At 42.1% G+C, this 15153-nt stretch overlaps 2 protein-coding genes across 3 annotated transcripts in view; one reads left to right on the top strand and one right to left on the bottom strand.

The window, feature by feature from the left end:
- Iqch (IQ motif containing H) overlaps window positions 1–5481 on the bottom strand; it is a 218911-nt gene extending 213430 nt beyond the window's left edge. Inside the window, exon 1 of the mRNA XM_023712572.1 lies at window positions 5390–5481. Coding sequence (XP_023568340.1) covers window positions 5390–5440 — 51 coding nt within the window. The 5' untranslated portion in view covers window positions 5441–5481. The remainder of the gene's footprint in view (window positions 1–5389) is intronic.
- Window positions 5482–5658: 177 nt separating this feature from the next.
- The window catches only part of Aagab (alpha and gamma adaptin binding protein), a 47344-nt gene continuing 37849 nt past the window's right edge, over window positions 5659–15153 (top strand). For both annotated transcript variants that reach the window (XM_004628794.2, XM_023712702.1), the window contains exon 1: window positions 5659–5762. In XM_004628794.2, the coding sequence (XP_004628851.1) occupies window positions 5690–5762 (73 nt within the window). In that variant the 5' untranslated portion in view covers window positions 5659–5689. The remainder of the gene's footprint in view (window positions 5763–15153) is intronic.

Consider the following 15153-nt stretch of genomic DNA (forward strand, 5'->3'; position numbering starts at 1 on the left):
TTGAAACGGTTACTTTTTCTCTGTGAGGATAACTGGACTCACCTTCATCCAGCCTACCTTACGGAGTACTCTGAGCTCTCTCACACAGCCAAGTACTGTATTCAAAATGTCAGAATTTGCATCTTCTCCGTGGTGGGCACTGCAGTCTGGCGGACACACCTGACCACTTCTACTCTGCACAAATTGTCACTCGAGGCCATTAGGCCCCACAGAGCGGTGTCTGAATTCACCTGACTGCTTGTAGCCACTAAGAGTGAAGAAGCCCTTCTTCCCATTGTTTTGTCCAAAGGACTACTGCAAACCAACATAGCAACTGAAAACATTTGGAAATACAAAGAGTTAGCTCCAGGCCAACACTCTTTTTAGGTCCCCAGATGTGAGTTTCCCCTTTCAGAGTACTTTCTCCCTTCTCGTATTTGTAGCGCCAACCACACATCTTTCTGGAATTCTACCTCTCAATTGCTGGAGGACATGAAGCTGAGCTAGATTACTCATCAGGGTACCCAAAGGTTGGTTGGTTGGCTGGTTAGTTGTTTGGTTAATTGTTCACCTGCCCTGTGTGGATGATATTTCTTCACCAATTCTGAGATAATGTGTTAATAGGCCCAGGATACAGTGAGAACTCAATAAAACATAGCTGAACATAATGCGAGTCATAACATTTACTAGTCACATGATTATCTACATTACCCTTGATTTTTCAAGGAAAGAAATAGTTGCCCTACTCCTTAGAATTGTGAGGTACAAATGAGGTGAGATGTGTGAACATGGTTCAACATAGGCTTTAGAAGCAGACACATGTGAACTGGACTCCAGCTTTTCTTTTCTTTCTTGTTTTTGGTTTGAGACAGGGTCTCACTATGCAGTTCAGGCTGGCCTAGTGCTCATTTTGTAGCCCAGGCTGGTCCTGAACTTGCAATGACCCTCCTGCCTCAGCCTCTGGAGTGATAGGGTTACTGGCATGTGCCACCATGCCCAGCTCCTGCTTCTTTTTTTGTTCACTAAACTGAACTTGGAATAGTTACCTCGCCTCTTAGAGGCTTACTGTTCTCATCTGAAAAATGGGATAACAGCTACTTCAGAACAGTGGCAAAAGAAAATAAGAGAAAGTAGGTAAAGTGCAAGGCATACAGGATGGCACTGAAGCAATGTTAATTCTGAATTGAAAAATCCAGGGATACACACTGCGCATAACTGATACTCAGTAATGTACACAGAATTGAATTTTTCCCTTAATCTTTCTCAAGAGCTTATTACCTTTCTTGCCAGATAGTCCTTCTCCACACTTAATACCCATCCATCTGTTTGCATAATTGCAATAGAGACAAGCACGGTAGGAGATGTTACAACAGACTTGGGTAGGAAAAGAGATTAAGTTCTAAATGTCTATTCTTTCTGCACATAGATCCTAGTCACCATATTGAAATTTTACATGGTCCCCATCAGCTCTGTACCCATCAAGGCACCCTTGAAAGATTTAATGCAGCAAAGATTTGTTCTAGATTTGATTGATAGATTGATTAGCTTTTTGAGGCACGGTCTTGCCATGTAGTTCAGGCCTTGAGCTCACTTTGTAGGCTAGGCTGGTCTCTAACTCTCAGCCATCCTCTTGCCTCAGCCTCCTGAGCACTGGGATTATAGATGTGCGCCACCTAGCCCGGCCTTGCTTTAGATTTTAAAAGATCACAACAACAGATTCCATATAGTGAGAAGACACATAAAATTTCTTTTTATTCATGCTAAGTCATTCTATTGCTTCAAATTATCTTTAATTCCATGTTTTTGATATTTTGAGACAGGGCCTTGCTACATAGCCCAGGCTGGCCTCAAACTTGGCAGCAATCTTCTTGAATGCTGGGATTACAGGTGTGCGCCACCATGCCCAGTTTCCATTCATATTTATATTATATGCTCCTTGGAAATCATTCCAATGGCTCTGTGAGACAGTGAAACCATCAGACTGCCGATTTATCTCCCATATTTCAAAAGGGTGATGTTAGCGCACACTACTGGATTTTTAAACCATAATTTCCGAAATGAATTTAAAAGCTTATTTGGACTACAAAAGCAAGTAACTTTTGTTGCACACACACATGTTTAACAGTTGGGTCCAGCAGGCATTTATGAATCTATATTTAAATATTACCTTATCTTAATGAAGCGTAGAAACAAAGCTTACTAATTAAAAAAATTATGTCCCCTATATGATAAAACCTATTCAAGGATCAACATACCCTGGCTATACTCCCTGGGCAGGTTAGTTAACTCTCTGTGCTTTCTTCTGTAAAAAAGGACTAGAAGTAATGCCTGCCTAACAGTTTTGTTAGGATTTCTGAGACGATCCCAAGCTCTTTGTGCAGTGTCTAGCTCTCATTTTCTGTGTAGATGGAACTACAATACTCATCTTAGTTTCCTTTTTATAATATGAAGATAATAACAGTATTTGCTGGATAGCCTGGTTGCAAGGGTGAGTTAGAATAGATGTAGCCAGCTCTTGGGAGGCTGTAAACAGGTGAATCACTATGAGTCCGATCTAGTAGTGAGATCCTGAACACTCTATAGACCCTTCCCTAAAATACAAAGAAGAAAAAAAAAAAAAGAATAGATGTAGCCCTTAGAACTATGATCTGTGGTATATACGATAATAGCTTTGATCATCGGATTTTTTTCTTTGAAATTTTCTTACAGTTTGTATTTGATAATCCACAGTAGCAACTCTCAAATCTTAGTGCATCCGGATTATATGAAGGGTTTGTAAACACAGACTTCTGGGCACCACCTGCAGAGTTCCTGACTCAGTGGCCTAGAACGAGTCCTGTGAATCTGCATTTTTTTAATGTGCTTTCTGTTGAGGCCGATGACCTTGTCCTTGGACTGTACTTTGAGAACTCCTGGTCTAACGGGTGACCCACTGTTTCTGCAGCCCAGACCTAATATGGTGTATTATGGTGAAGGACATTTGCTACACAGAGAAACAATCTGATTGCCGAGGTTAAGAGTAAAGGAAGTATTCTTTTACAGTAAAGAGAATTCATATAGTCGCTTTGGGGAAAACTAGGTCAGGTTAGTGTAGGCAATGGACATAATCTAAACCACAGATTCTACAGAAAAGGAAACTGAGGTAAGGTGATTAGCCCTAAGTTACCCCAGGACTGTGACTCCTGGCCATGTACTCTTTCTTCTAGGAATACTCATTATTGATAGCTTGTTTGAAAGAAATAATTGGGCCAGGGAGATAGCTCAGTAGATTAAGCAAGCGCTTGCCTGGCAAGCGCAAGGGACTCAGTTCAATCCCCGGTTCCATTTAAAAAAAAAAAAAGTAGGGAACGAAAGAAATAATCACTTCCCCAAATAGTAGTGGCATGTGTCTGAGTGGTGCTTGCATGCCCACAAATAACAGGGCTCACTAGAAATAGTGAAGGTCTCCCACATTTCATTATACATTTTCCAGACTGAAAGAACACTACACTACACTGAGATCAGCTTCAGTAATCAGGTCAACTATGTAGGCTTCCTTCCTGGAATCACTGTCCACTAGTGTGTCAGGAGTGACCCCTTCAAACAAGAGTGACACTAATCAACATGACTATTCTTAGTTCTTCTGTTCCATTTTTACCATCCAGTGTCAAAAGCTATCTTTAGTGTAAGTTCATCCCTGCATCTGACCAGTTTTCTCTGAATTCCATTCTGAAATGAAAAAAGCTTCTGGCTTTTAATATATTATTCTCTATTATTCCAAATCACAAGGGAATGGCCCTTGGAAATAGAACTATTTTAAAAGAAAGTATGAAACTGTGCATGCAAATTCTCCCCTGATTCTGGTCTCTTAGAGTTGTTCCAGTTTTGGTGAAATAAACACACAGAAAACTGGGATGGTCCCTGCATTCAGTATGGGGTGCATTGAGGGAAAAGCTGGCTATTTCTAGGGAGGAGTCTCTCCTCATGTTCTACTTGTTTAGGGTCTAAATAGAAGCTGTGCATAGTAAAAACCTAAACTCAACAAAGAGAGGTCTGGCCTTGCCTTTGGCCACTGACAGATGACCACTCAGCCCCAGCAAGGCCCGGCCTGACAGAAGTCTTTGGAGGCTTTGGTGACTAGTCTTATGTGATTTATAATGGGCATTTTGAGCCATCCTGCAGGAGGCTAGGTCAGCCATGAGGAGGGCGGTGAGAGAGTGATCTTCAATCAAAACTCTGGACTTAAGTGGCTCTGACTGGCAATACTTTGTGCCTACCATGCTAGGAGCAGGAAATGATGCTAGTGGCTCCACAGGGATAACCAGAAGTCCCAGATGTCTCAGGGCCTCTACGCTTTATATCTCTTCCCTTCACTGATTTTAATTGCTATCTTTCCACTACAATCAAACCCTAACTGTAGGTGTCGCACTTCCTGAGTTCTGAGTGTTTCCCTTGATTTAATTCAACATGAAGGTGGTCATGGGGCCCCTAGACCTGCGGCTGTTGCCACAGTGAGAATAATCTTGTGGGGATTTGACAGCTCTGACTTTGCAGTTTCCTAAACTCACTGGTGAGAAGATGACAGAAGGTGAAGATTTTAAATACAACTCATAATGGGAAGGCCTATGAAATTGGTGAGCTCACGTCCTTATATTACAGTAAAGGTGAATTTAGGAAAGTTTCTCCTAGGTGGTAGATGAGAAGTCAAAATTCTGACAGAAATTAAAATCAAGTCCATTTGAAGATAGTCTCAGTTGAGATGGCAGAGTAGAGTCCTGATGAAAGTGAACTAGAGCTAGATATAAGCTAAAAATGATGACATATGTGGAAAAAGCCAAAAGCTATCACATTGTGAAATGCCTGAACTATTTCAGAAAAAAAACTGAGCTTGAAACTGTTACAGACTGAGTTAGGAAGGAAAAGTCAGACTTTCTGGATATTTTCTCCCTCAGATTAGAAAGTCTTCTTCAAGCACACTTCTATATTCAAAAAATTAACTTGATTTGCCATCCAAGTTATCTTTAATATATTCTTCACGTGTTCCTAAGCAAGGAGCATTCAGATTTAAAAAAAAAAAACAAAAAAAACTGGGAGCTGAGGAAAGCATTCCCTAGATTTCAGTGTCTCTTCAAATTTCCTACCACTTCCCTGCGCATCTGATCTGCTCGTACCCCGAAATCAGATTTTCAGAATATTTTCAAACAGGGCCTCGGAATACAATGGATCTTTCCGCAGGACAAGTTCGGAAGACGCTTTTGCCAGAGGTGGAAAGGTCGTGCTTCTGGAGCACAGCCTGGCCTACGGCGCCCAATGGGTGTCAGGCCCGTGGGAGAGAGAGGTAGCGGAGGGCACTTGGGGAGCCCCCCGCGGGCTGCGGGTCTTGTTCCCCAAAGCGGTGGCTGGACAGGGTCAGGGAACGCCCATCTCCCACCTGGAGTAAGATGGAGCCGATGGGGTCGAAGTTTTCAGTCTCCTGGGCCATGGCTAAGGCCGAGGAGGGTCACCCGCGGAGACGCGGCCTCCAGGTGCGCAATCCTGGGGGGAGGGGACGCTCGTCCCCAGGGCGACGCCGCGCGCGTCCGGCCCGCTCCAAGCCGGGAGCGGAGGGGGGGCGAGGTAGCCGCTCGGTGCTGCGCGCGCACCCTTCACGTCGCGTCACCCCCCTCCCGCCGGCACCGTGGTACAGCCCAAGGCGGAAGCGTGCGCGCTACACCGGCTCGCGGGCGCAACCATGGCTGCGGGCGTCCCCTGCGCGCTGGTCACCAGCTGCTGCTCCACGTTCTCCGGGGACCGGCTGGTCCAACGTGAGTAGCCAGGCGCCGGGGCGGGCCTCCAGGGCCCCCGAGCCAGGGCTGGCAGCCGTCTGCTCGCGTCCCTGGCTCTGGGCCTCCGCCGCTCCGCGGCCCGGGCTCCTCCCCCACGGAGGCGGTGCCGGTCTCCCCTGGGGTCGCCCGAGCCTTCAGCGCGAGCTTTCCCGCGGCGGGTCCCCACGGAGGCCCCCCCAGACAGTGCGTGCGAGGTGCTTGTTTTGTTGGGTTTGTGGTGGTTGTTACTGCCCCTAGTACTGAAGTACAGTGTTTCCTCGAAATTCCTGGTAAGACTTAACCAGGTCCCCTGTCGTTTAGACATTAACCGCCTTGCCTTCCTCCCCGGACTTGGGGTGTCGCCGGCCGTAGTTCTAGGGTGTTACTGTGCATATTACTTTTCCTTCTGGATCCTCAGTGCGGCTGTTAAACTGAGCAACTTTTATCTTGCACGCTAAGCAGACACAGTACTGCTGAGATACATCCCAGCTCCAGACTAAGAAAGAAGCCTTAGACCGCGGAAAACTGCAGTAGAGGGCAGCTAGGTCCTAGGCCAGTTCAAACCAAAGAGCTCTGTGAGGTCTTGCAAATCGACTTGAATTTTAAAGGTATGGCTTTGACTCAGAGCTGTCAGCTGTGTGGCTGTGGGCAAGTCCCTTAACCTCTTCCGTTGTCCTACTGTGAAATAAGGATGTTCCTCACTAGATTCTGCTTAAGGCAAGAGGCAGGCACGCAGTAAGCCTTCCTAAGTGATGGGCACCATTATTGAAGCATGTTATCTCCCTGGTTCTGTTTCCTAACCCTTAAACTAGAGCCTATCAACAGGTGTTTTGAAGGACAGGTGATGCGTTTCAAAGCATTTTGTAAACAGAAAGCAAGCAATTGTAATTCTTTGCTACACCTGTTCAATGAAGCGATTAGGCAAGCTGTCCGTCTGGCACAATATTCCACTAAACATTCCTTGATTTAGTTATTATTTGTGATCACGTAGAAAGCTATCTTCCTTGGTAGGCTAAAAGTTTAAATATAGCACTTACTACTCCGTAGACATTTTCCTTTTCGGTGTTCATTACTTCATTGTAAAATAAGTGCATACGCATTAAGAAAATTTAGCATGTGGAGAAATATTAGCTGTCTTGTCACCCGAACATAAATACTGATAATATTTCTGTGTGTTTCTTTTTCAGCCTTTTCCCTAATGTATGGGTTTTTTTTTTTTTCATTTTCAATAGGAATTTAATTTTAATCCTGCTTCTATCACAGAATAACTTGCATAAATCACAATAAGCTACAGGGTCAAGGATATAGCTTCGGGGCACAACACCTGTCTGGCAAGCACAAGGTCCTGAGTTCAATTCCCAGTTCCAAAAAACTAAAATAACAAGAAGCAGCCTGGGGCCTCTATCCTGGCTAGCACGCCTATAAACCAAGCACTCTGGGAGGCTAAAGGAGGAGGACTGCAAATTTGAGCCCAGCCTGGGTAACTCAATGTGACCCTGTATCCAAACAGGGTATTTTAGGGAAGACTCTGCAGGGTGTTCAGGGCCTCACTACTAGATCGGACTCGTAGTGATCCGCCTGTTTACAGCCTCCCAAGGGATGGGATTATAGGCGTGTGCCACCACACCCAATCTCAAACAAAATAAATTAAAAAAAAAAAAAAATAAGACCTGGGGGGTACCTCATGTTCAGTCCCCAGGCTGCATCTACCTGCTGTGTGCCAGGGAACTGGGATGACTTTTGGCTTCTGCTGGGCACAAACAACCTGTTAAGAGCACTTTAAGGCTGTCAGGTCTTGCTGTGTGGCCCAAGCTGGTCTTGGGCTTGGAGCTCAAGTGACCCTCCTGTCCCAGCTTCCCAAGGTGCTGCTGCTGCATCCAGCTGCACATGTGAATGGACTTTTTTTTTTTTTTTTTTTGAAACAGGATCTTGCCATGTAATTCAGGCTGGCCTTGAATTCATTGTCTAGTCCAGGCTGGCCTTGAACTTGCAAAGACCCTCCTGCCTCAGCCTCCTAAGTGCTGGAATTTCAGGAGTGCACCAGCACACCCAGCCTGAAGAGACTTTGCTTCTCCCATTTTCTTTCTCTTTCATGATAGAACTAAGCTCTTCTTTTTGACTTATTTGGAGTTAGTTTTGCTGAGGTTTCTTCTTGTAGTGGAGCTGCTAATCTCTTGTTTTAAAGATAAAGGAATTTCTGCAGTCTTCATTTTGAAGGGGGCACTGTATGGTTTGATTTTTGTCCCTGGCAGCTTAGTACTGGGGATCAAACCCATCCCCAACTTTTTTTTTTTTTTTTTTTGAGAAGGGACTATTTGCTAAGTCACTGAGGTGGAACTTGAATTTGTGATCCTTCTGCCTTAGCCTCCTGAGGGCCAGGATTACAGGCGTGTGCCGCTGCACCTGGTTCAAATATATAGCTTTTAAAGAAGGAATAGTTGTAATTGCATTTAATTTTTTTTTTTTTTTTTTTTTTTGGTGGAACTGGGGATTGAACCCGGGCCCTTGCACTTGCCAGGCAAGCACTTATTCTACTGAGCCATCTCCCCAGCCCTTAATATTCAATTTTAATCCTGGCTCTGTGTGTGTGTGTGTGTGTGTGTGTGTGTGTTTGTGCGCGCGCGCGCGCTGGAGATCCAACCCAAGGCCAGAGTATGCTTGGCAAGTGCCCTATCACTGAATTACACCCCACAGTACCTTAAAGTCATGTACAGTTAAAAGTACATGAGCAGTTCCCTGAAAACAAACACCAAATTCTGGGCCTTGTGTGTGCTAGGCAAGGGCTCTGCTACTGAGATCCACTCCCCATCCAGTATCTTGACAATTTTGACAGTATAGAAAAATTAATTTCATTTGTGTATCATATCATCAAGTGACTATGCTAGACTTTGCTCAAGATTCTTGATATTAGTTTCCCAATGGCCTATATGTATTTGGAGTCCCGTTAGTGATGTATGAAATCCTCTGAAAGACAGTTTCAAGTATAGCACTCTGATGGCCATGGTGCTCTGTCATGCTTTAAAAATCAAAATTGGCAAATGTGGTCCCTGCCCAAAGGAGTTGGCAGATAGTAACGCTTGAAGCAACTGGTTACCTCAAATTGGCAAATGGTAACATTGTACATGAAAGGAGGAGCAACACTGTATTTGAAGGAGCTGATTACTACTGGTTGACAAATAGTAATATCATACCTTACATCTATAAAATGTATTAACATTATTGAAGGGAAAGTTCAGTGAAATCCATTTTACTTCTCTATGAAATGTCTTAAATAACTGCAATTCATGTTATAGTTAGATGATCTTTCCTTTGTGATACTATTAATGTTAATGTTGTTGTCAATAAAACGAACAGTGAGTGAACAGATTAAGTAAAGACAGCTTATCATTTCTCCCAAGGTTATGAAGAGGGTAGCAGTAGATAGCATTAGAATGACATATTTGTTTAGTGTTCACTGTTTTACTGTAACTACAAATTGCATCAGTCTTGGGTTGAGTTTAATTTTGTGATAAAAGATGGCATCTACTCAAATAGCTTTTGTCAGGTGTCCAGTGAACACCATAGGAGGGTTTTGGATTGATTCTGATATCCCTGTTGGCAAGTTTGGTTTCCATGTCATGCATGAGGAGTCTGTCTTTCTCTTTCCACATCCAGTCCATCTTAATGCTTTTAACCAACAGTGGGAAATAGTTCGTAGTGAAATCACCACGTTTGTTAGAAATGTACTTAAGAATGAGTGGTTTCTACTGTGATAAAGCGCATGTATAGACGTGCATCTTTTCTTGTTGCCACCCAAAAGCTTTATTTGCAGTGTTCTGGCCTAGAGGCCTACAGCAGATAAAAAGCTTAAGATGCTCGAGGGGCTAGTGCCAGTTTATATACAGAGTGAGAGCAAGAGGGTCAGAGCGCTTTCCACTGTACATGTTTTATAAACAGCTCACTTTTATCCTGTAGAAGTGTAATGTGGTAAGAATTAAGTACGGAACTCGTCTCTGTTCTAGTTACTGCAGCGAAAATGATGAGTACACTGTTCTTGTCCTCAAGAGAAATGCAGTGACAGTGTATACACCATCTGTGAGAGGAATAAAATGGTGAGACCTGAGTCCTAATCTCTTACTCAACTTTCGTGGAAAGAATTTTAGATAGGAAGTCTCTGGAGACTTGTTTGGTTTTTAAAGTGTGTGATGCTGAGCCAGTAACAAGAGGCCAGTCAGTTTCTTCATCTGAGCGAATATCTGGAGCAAAATTCTTTCATTTCGTGAAATGTTGGAATTTGGACATCTTGGAGTGATGACAGACATCTGCATGTACCTCAGTATTCTGTAAATGCATTCACACATCATTTATTTATTTGTTTATTTATTTATTTATTGGTATCGGGGATTGAACTCAGGACCAGGCAGGTGCTTATGCCGCTGAGCCATCTCTCCAGCCAAAAGATGTAATTTTGTGTGTGTGGGGGGGAAGACACATGATTTAGTTTGATGATATGCTCCATGAAGGCAGGTTATCCCATTTTCTTTTTATTTATTTTTTATTAATTTTATTGAGAAACAAATAGTAATGAGACAGTTTCAAAAAAGGTAGTAGGACAATTATAATAATTAATACATTGAATATTGTTGTCTTTGTAGTTATTCATAGTACAAGATGCAGACATGATATCCTGCCCAAACACTATTAGTACAAATCTTTCTTCTCATTCAATGAAGACAAAGTAGCTGTATGTCTATCCTATTTTGTATATACAGATATAAAATGGTCCTTCATTTATGTCCCCTTTTCTTTTAGTTTTGTCAGAGATGGGTATTCCATTACCATTTAAATATTGTAGGTGTGTGAATTCAGCAAAATAATCCAATAGAATCCAGTAGTCCTAGTGGGTTATCTGTAGGACTGTGCAAACCTCAAAAGTCATATCTGAAATTGCTGGGCTCCAGACCTTGTTCCCTGCTCTAGCTGTGCTTTCTGCCACCCTCTTTGTTGTTGTTTTTTTCCATAATTTTATTGAGAAACAATTAACAATGAGACAGTTTCAAATCAAATTAGTAGGACAGTTTCAGTAAGTAACATATTGCATACTGTCCTCCTAGTGGTTATTTGTTGTACAAGATGCAGACATGATATCCTATTTGCAAATACTATTAGAGTTTATCCCATTTTCTAAACAAAACCTTGATTTGGAAGTCCAAGAGGACTTGAAGTGTGTGCAGCATTGAGTCCTGTGCACCCAAATTCATGATTTGGGTGCATGGGACTGCAGGAATGAACTGTTTGGGAATGCTGTAGTAATCAGAACTTTCCTGTAAAGTGGTGGTTTTGACGTAAGAGATGAGAGAGGAAAGTAACCCTTCAGGGGTTTGAAAATACACTTTCATTACCATTTGGGATAGTTGTCTTAATTCTGGAGAGGGAAAAAATAATCTTTGCCCAAAGGGCCTATATTATTCAATATAGTAGATATATAGTATATATCACATATGTATGTATGTATGTATGCTTTTAAAAAAGGAATTATGCAGGCTTGATAGTCTTTTGCAATGTCTGGATTTTTTCTTTCTTGAGTGACCTCAAAGTAGAGACATTATATATTAGTCTCTCCTGTACAGGATTAAGATTAAAAATAAAAGATTACTCCAAATCATCTGTTAACATCCTATTTAGGTGTAACATTCCCTGTGATTGTATTAATTTCTTATTTTGATGTTTGTATAATACTTTTTTTTTTTCCTTTTTGAGGCAGGGTCTCCCTATAGGTAATTCAGATTGGCTTTCAGCTCACTTTGTAGCCCAGGCTGGTCTTGAACTTGCAATGATCCTCCTGCCTCAGCCTCCCCAGCACTGGAATTACAGGCTTGCATCAGTTACATGTATAATGCTTCTTATCTTGACTCTGGTATTCTTATTTTTGTGTGTGTTATGTGGAAGAGTGTGTGTGTGTGTGTGTGTGTGAGAGAGAGAGAGAGAGAGAGAAAGGTAGTAGTAGTAGTCGTGACTTAAGAATTAATCTGTTAAGGTTTTAAGAGGCACATAGCTTGTGCAGTAGGAAATTGGACGCTTTGTATTTAGAATTTGTGTTTGCCTATAGAAATAACGCACTGCTCCTTCGGTTTCTGAAACGCCAGAACCGGAAGCTCAAATACATGATGGATAAACGAAGTTCAGAGACAATCGAGCAGAGCCAGCCATTGCTTATGAAGTTGCTTCTTTGGAAAACCCCTCCCTCTGAAAGACCGGTGCTTTGTTTCTGGATCTGTCAGGCTTCTTACTTGAAAAAGACTTTCGAAGTCATTAAGGAGAACATTGTCATTTCAAAGGTAGAGGATTTTGTACAGCTAGCCAACATTGTTTAACAATAGATTAGGGACAGGAGCTTGCTTTTTCTAACTTGCACTTTTTTCTGCAGCCTCTGGAGGTGTTCTGAGTGGAGGCTTTTGGTCTGGAAATAAGTACTAATTTTTTGCTTAAGAACAATCGCTCATTTTGTTGTGATGCGAGGAGTCTGCCTCTGATTTTATTCAAATACATACCCATGTCTACATCTAAGTCTATATTCATCAGTAAATAGAAAAGAGCAGGCCTCCAAGAGCTCCCAAAGGGCCTTGAATTGTCATCATGGAGTGATTCAAGTAGGAGTCAGACTGGAGCCGTGTTCACTACTGGTGTAAGGGTGGAGGAATTTGGATTTGTTTTTGGTCATGATTACTATTTTTCAGAATAGACTCAACCATAGGGCTTAAGATTTTATGTTGATTAAAAGTGTGCTCTTCAGTCATCAATTTAAGAATGATGAGCCTTAAGTAGAAGTTTTTTAACTCTTCAGACCCAAAGGAACTGTTGTGCTCCATTGTAAGTGTGTCTGTGTCTGTGTCTGTGTCTGTGTCTGTCAGTCTGTCTGACTGTCTGTCTGTGTGGACTTGAAGCCCAGAGAATCATGCATTCCCCAAACGTTCAGCTTGTGCAAGTTGGGGAGCCAAGATTCAATTCAGTTTCTTTCCTGCATGTCAGACACGATCAGCTTCTAGACAGCCAGAACTGTATATCCTCCCAGTAGAGGGAAAGACGAGAAATTGCTACGTAAGGTTTTACTACTAAAATGAAGACTTCTAAAGCTCTTAAAGTAAGTTTACACTTTTCCATGGTTGTTGGAGCCTCTGTAGATGAAATGCAGCAAGTAGTAATTGAAAGTGTCTGTTTGTATCCAGTTTGTTTCCTTGCTTGTGGAACAGAGAATTTGACTTTTTGCATGAAATTTTAGACTAATTGAAAATATTTTTGATAAGCAAAATAATGATCAAGTATTATCCTTCCAGTAAATAGGTGAGGTGTGCATTTTGGAGTAAGAGGAAAAGTACCAGTGCAATCATATTACACATCAGTCTTCAGTTACGTGAAACCATTTACAATACACAGGGTGTTACGGCATTTTGGAAGATTTGCAGCATGTCTAGACTGTGAATGTCTATTCGCAGACATTTATTTCTGGGTCTTCTAACTGCTTGTTTTTGTAGGGCAACAGGTAAAAGCATCTAGAAAGCATGCAGTGGTCAGTTGGTTTAAATAACTTGATGTTCTTTACCTGGTATAATTCCTCACCAAATAATGATAATAAATAATGACATCTGATATAAAGTCAATTTTATAAGGTTAAAGTATAAAAATTATTTTAAATGTGTCTGGCAAGAATGATAATTTGGACATGGCATTGTATTTGTGTTGGAGCTGGTGCACACCAGAACCACAATACATCTCTAATAATTGTTTATCCAGGAAGCAAGATTGACGTAGGTTAAGACAGACCAGGACAGTTGTGAAACTGTTTTGGAGCCTTTGTTGATGTTTTAGACTCAGTAACAACCTCTTTAGGGTTTAATTTTCCGTGCAGATCTGATGGCTGCTTCTACACAGAGTTGGAGAAAAATATCACTGTGCTTGGATCAAAATCAGTCTGCTCTGAGCAGGAAAATGTGTGATCATTTGGTAAGAAGCAGTGCTGTGAGGCCAGTAGAGCACTTGGGTTGGGTTCTGTCTAAATTCTGCCAGGGCTGTGCCCGGACTTTCTCAGGGAAAAAATACTGAGCGGAGTTCTATCCTCTTCTTAGCTATGTGACATCAACAAGTGCAGGACAGGGCCTGTACATGCATGATTGTCCCGTGGGGCAGCTTGTATCACCTGATAGGACTGTCCAGTGCTGCCTCATGGAATAGTCATGTATCTACTGTCGGTCAAGCCAGCAGACCATGTTAGGCCAGTTGGATGTAATTCCCAATCATCTGGTGTCTTGGCAAGTGCCTGAAATGTGTACCTCAGGCCCATGCACGGTCAGTAAAATCAGCGGGCAAGTACAGGATTGGCTCATTTCACTGGGTGGAGAATAATGTGAATTCAGTAGAATCCACCTGTTGTGATGAGCATACAGCTCATTGTTAGCAGTATTAGCAGAGTTGTACCCCCATAGTCACAGTGTAATGTTAGAACATTTCTGTCACCCCAGAAGGAAACCTCTGGGTCTCTGCATCACTCCTTTCCACCCCCAGCTCTTGGCAGTTACCAACACTTTCCTGTCTTTATAGTACTAGCTGTATTGTTCCCTTTTTCTGAACTGTTTGTCCTTTGAGACAGTCTTTCTCTGTGCAGTCAGGTGGGTCTTAAACTCCTTGTGTAGCCCAGATTGGCCTGAGGCTCACGGCGATCCTCCTGCCTCCATCTGCCTAGTGTTGGGATTATGGACTTTGCACCACCATGCCTGGTTTTCTGAAGATTTTATATAAATGGAATCATATAAGATGTGGTCTTTTGTGTCTAGTTTCTTTCACTTAATTTTACGTTTTTGAGGTTCATCTGTAACATACTTAACATTCCTTTGTATGGATGACTATACCACATTGTGTTTATCCTCTCAACATTTGATGGATATTTGGATTATTTCTACTCTTTAGCTGTTGTGAATATCTGTTATGAACATTGCTGTAAAACTTTTTGTGGACATGTTTTTGTTTCTCTTGGGTAGATGTGTAGGAATGAAATTGTTGGGTCATATGGTGAGTTTATATTTAAATCTCTTTTTTTTTTTCTCAGTAACTGGGATCAGTCGAACTTGGGACCTTGCACTTGCCAGGCAGGCGCTTAGGCCACTGAGCTGTTTCCCCAGCCCTTGTATTTAAATCTTAAGAAACTGCCATGCTGACTTTCATAATGGCTATACCATTTCATACTTCTATCAGCAGTGCAGTGAAGATTCCAGTAACTTGTTTTTCACTGTATTTTTGATTATAGCCATTGTAATGGGTCTGAATTATCTCATTGTGGTTTTCAGTTGTGTTTTCCTAATTAAAGATACTAAGATTTTTTTGTATGCATACGGTCCATTCATATATATTCATGAACATT

This window comes from Octodon degus, unplaced genomic scaffold (genome assembly GCF_000260255.1).
Source record: "Octodon degus isolate 3935 unplaced genomic scaffold, OctDeg1.0 scaffold00026, whole genome shotgun sequence".
NCBI classification, from domain to species: domain Eukaryota; kingdom Metazoa; phylum Chordata; class Mammalia; order Rodentia; family Octodontidae; genus Octodon; species Octodon degus.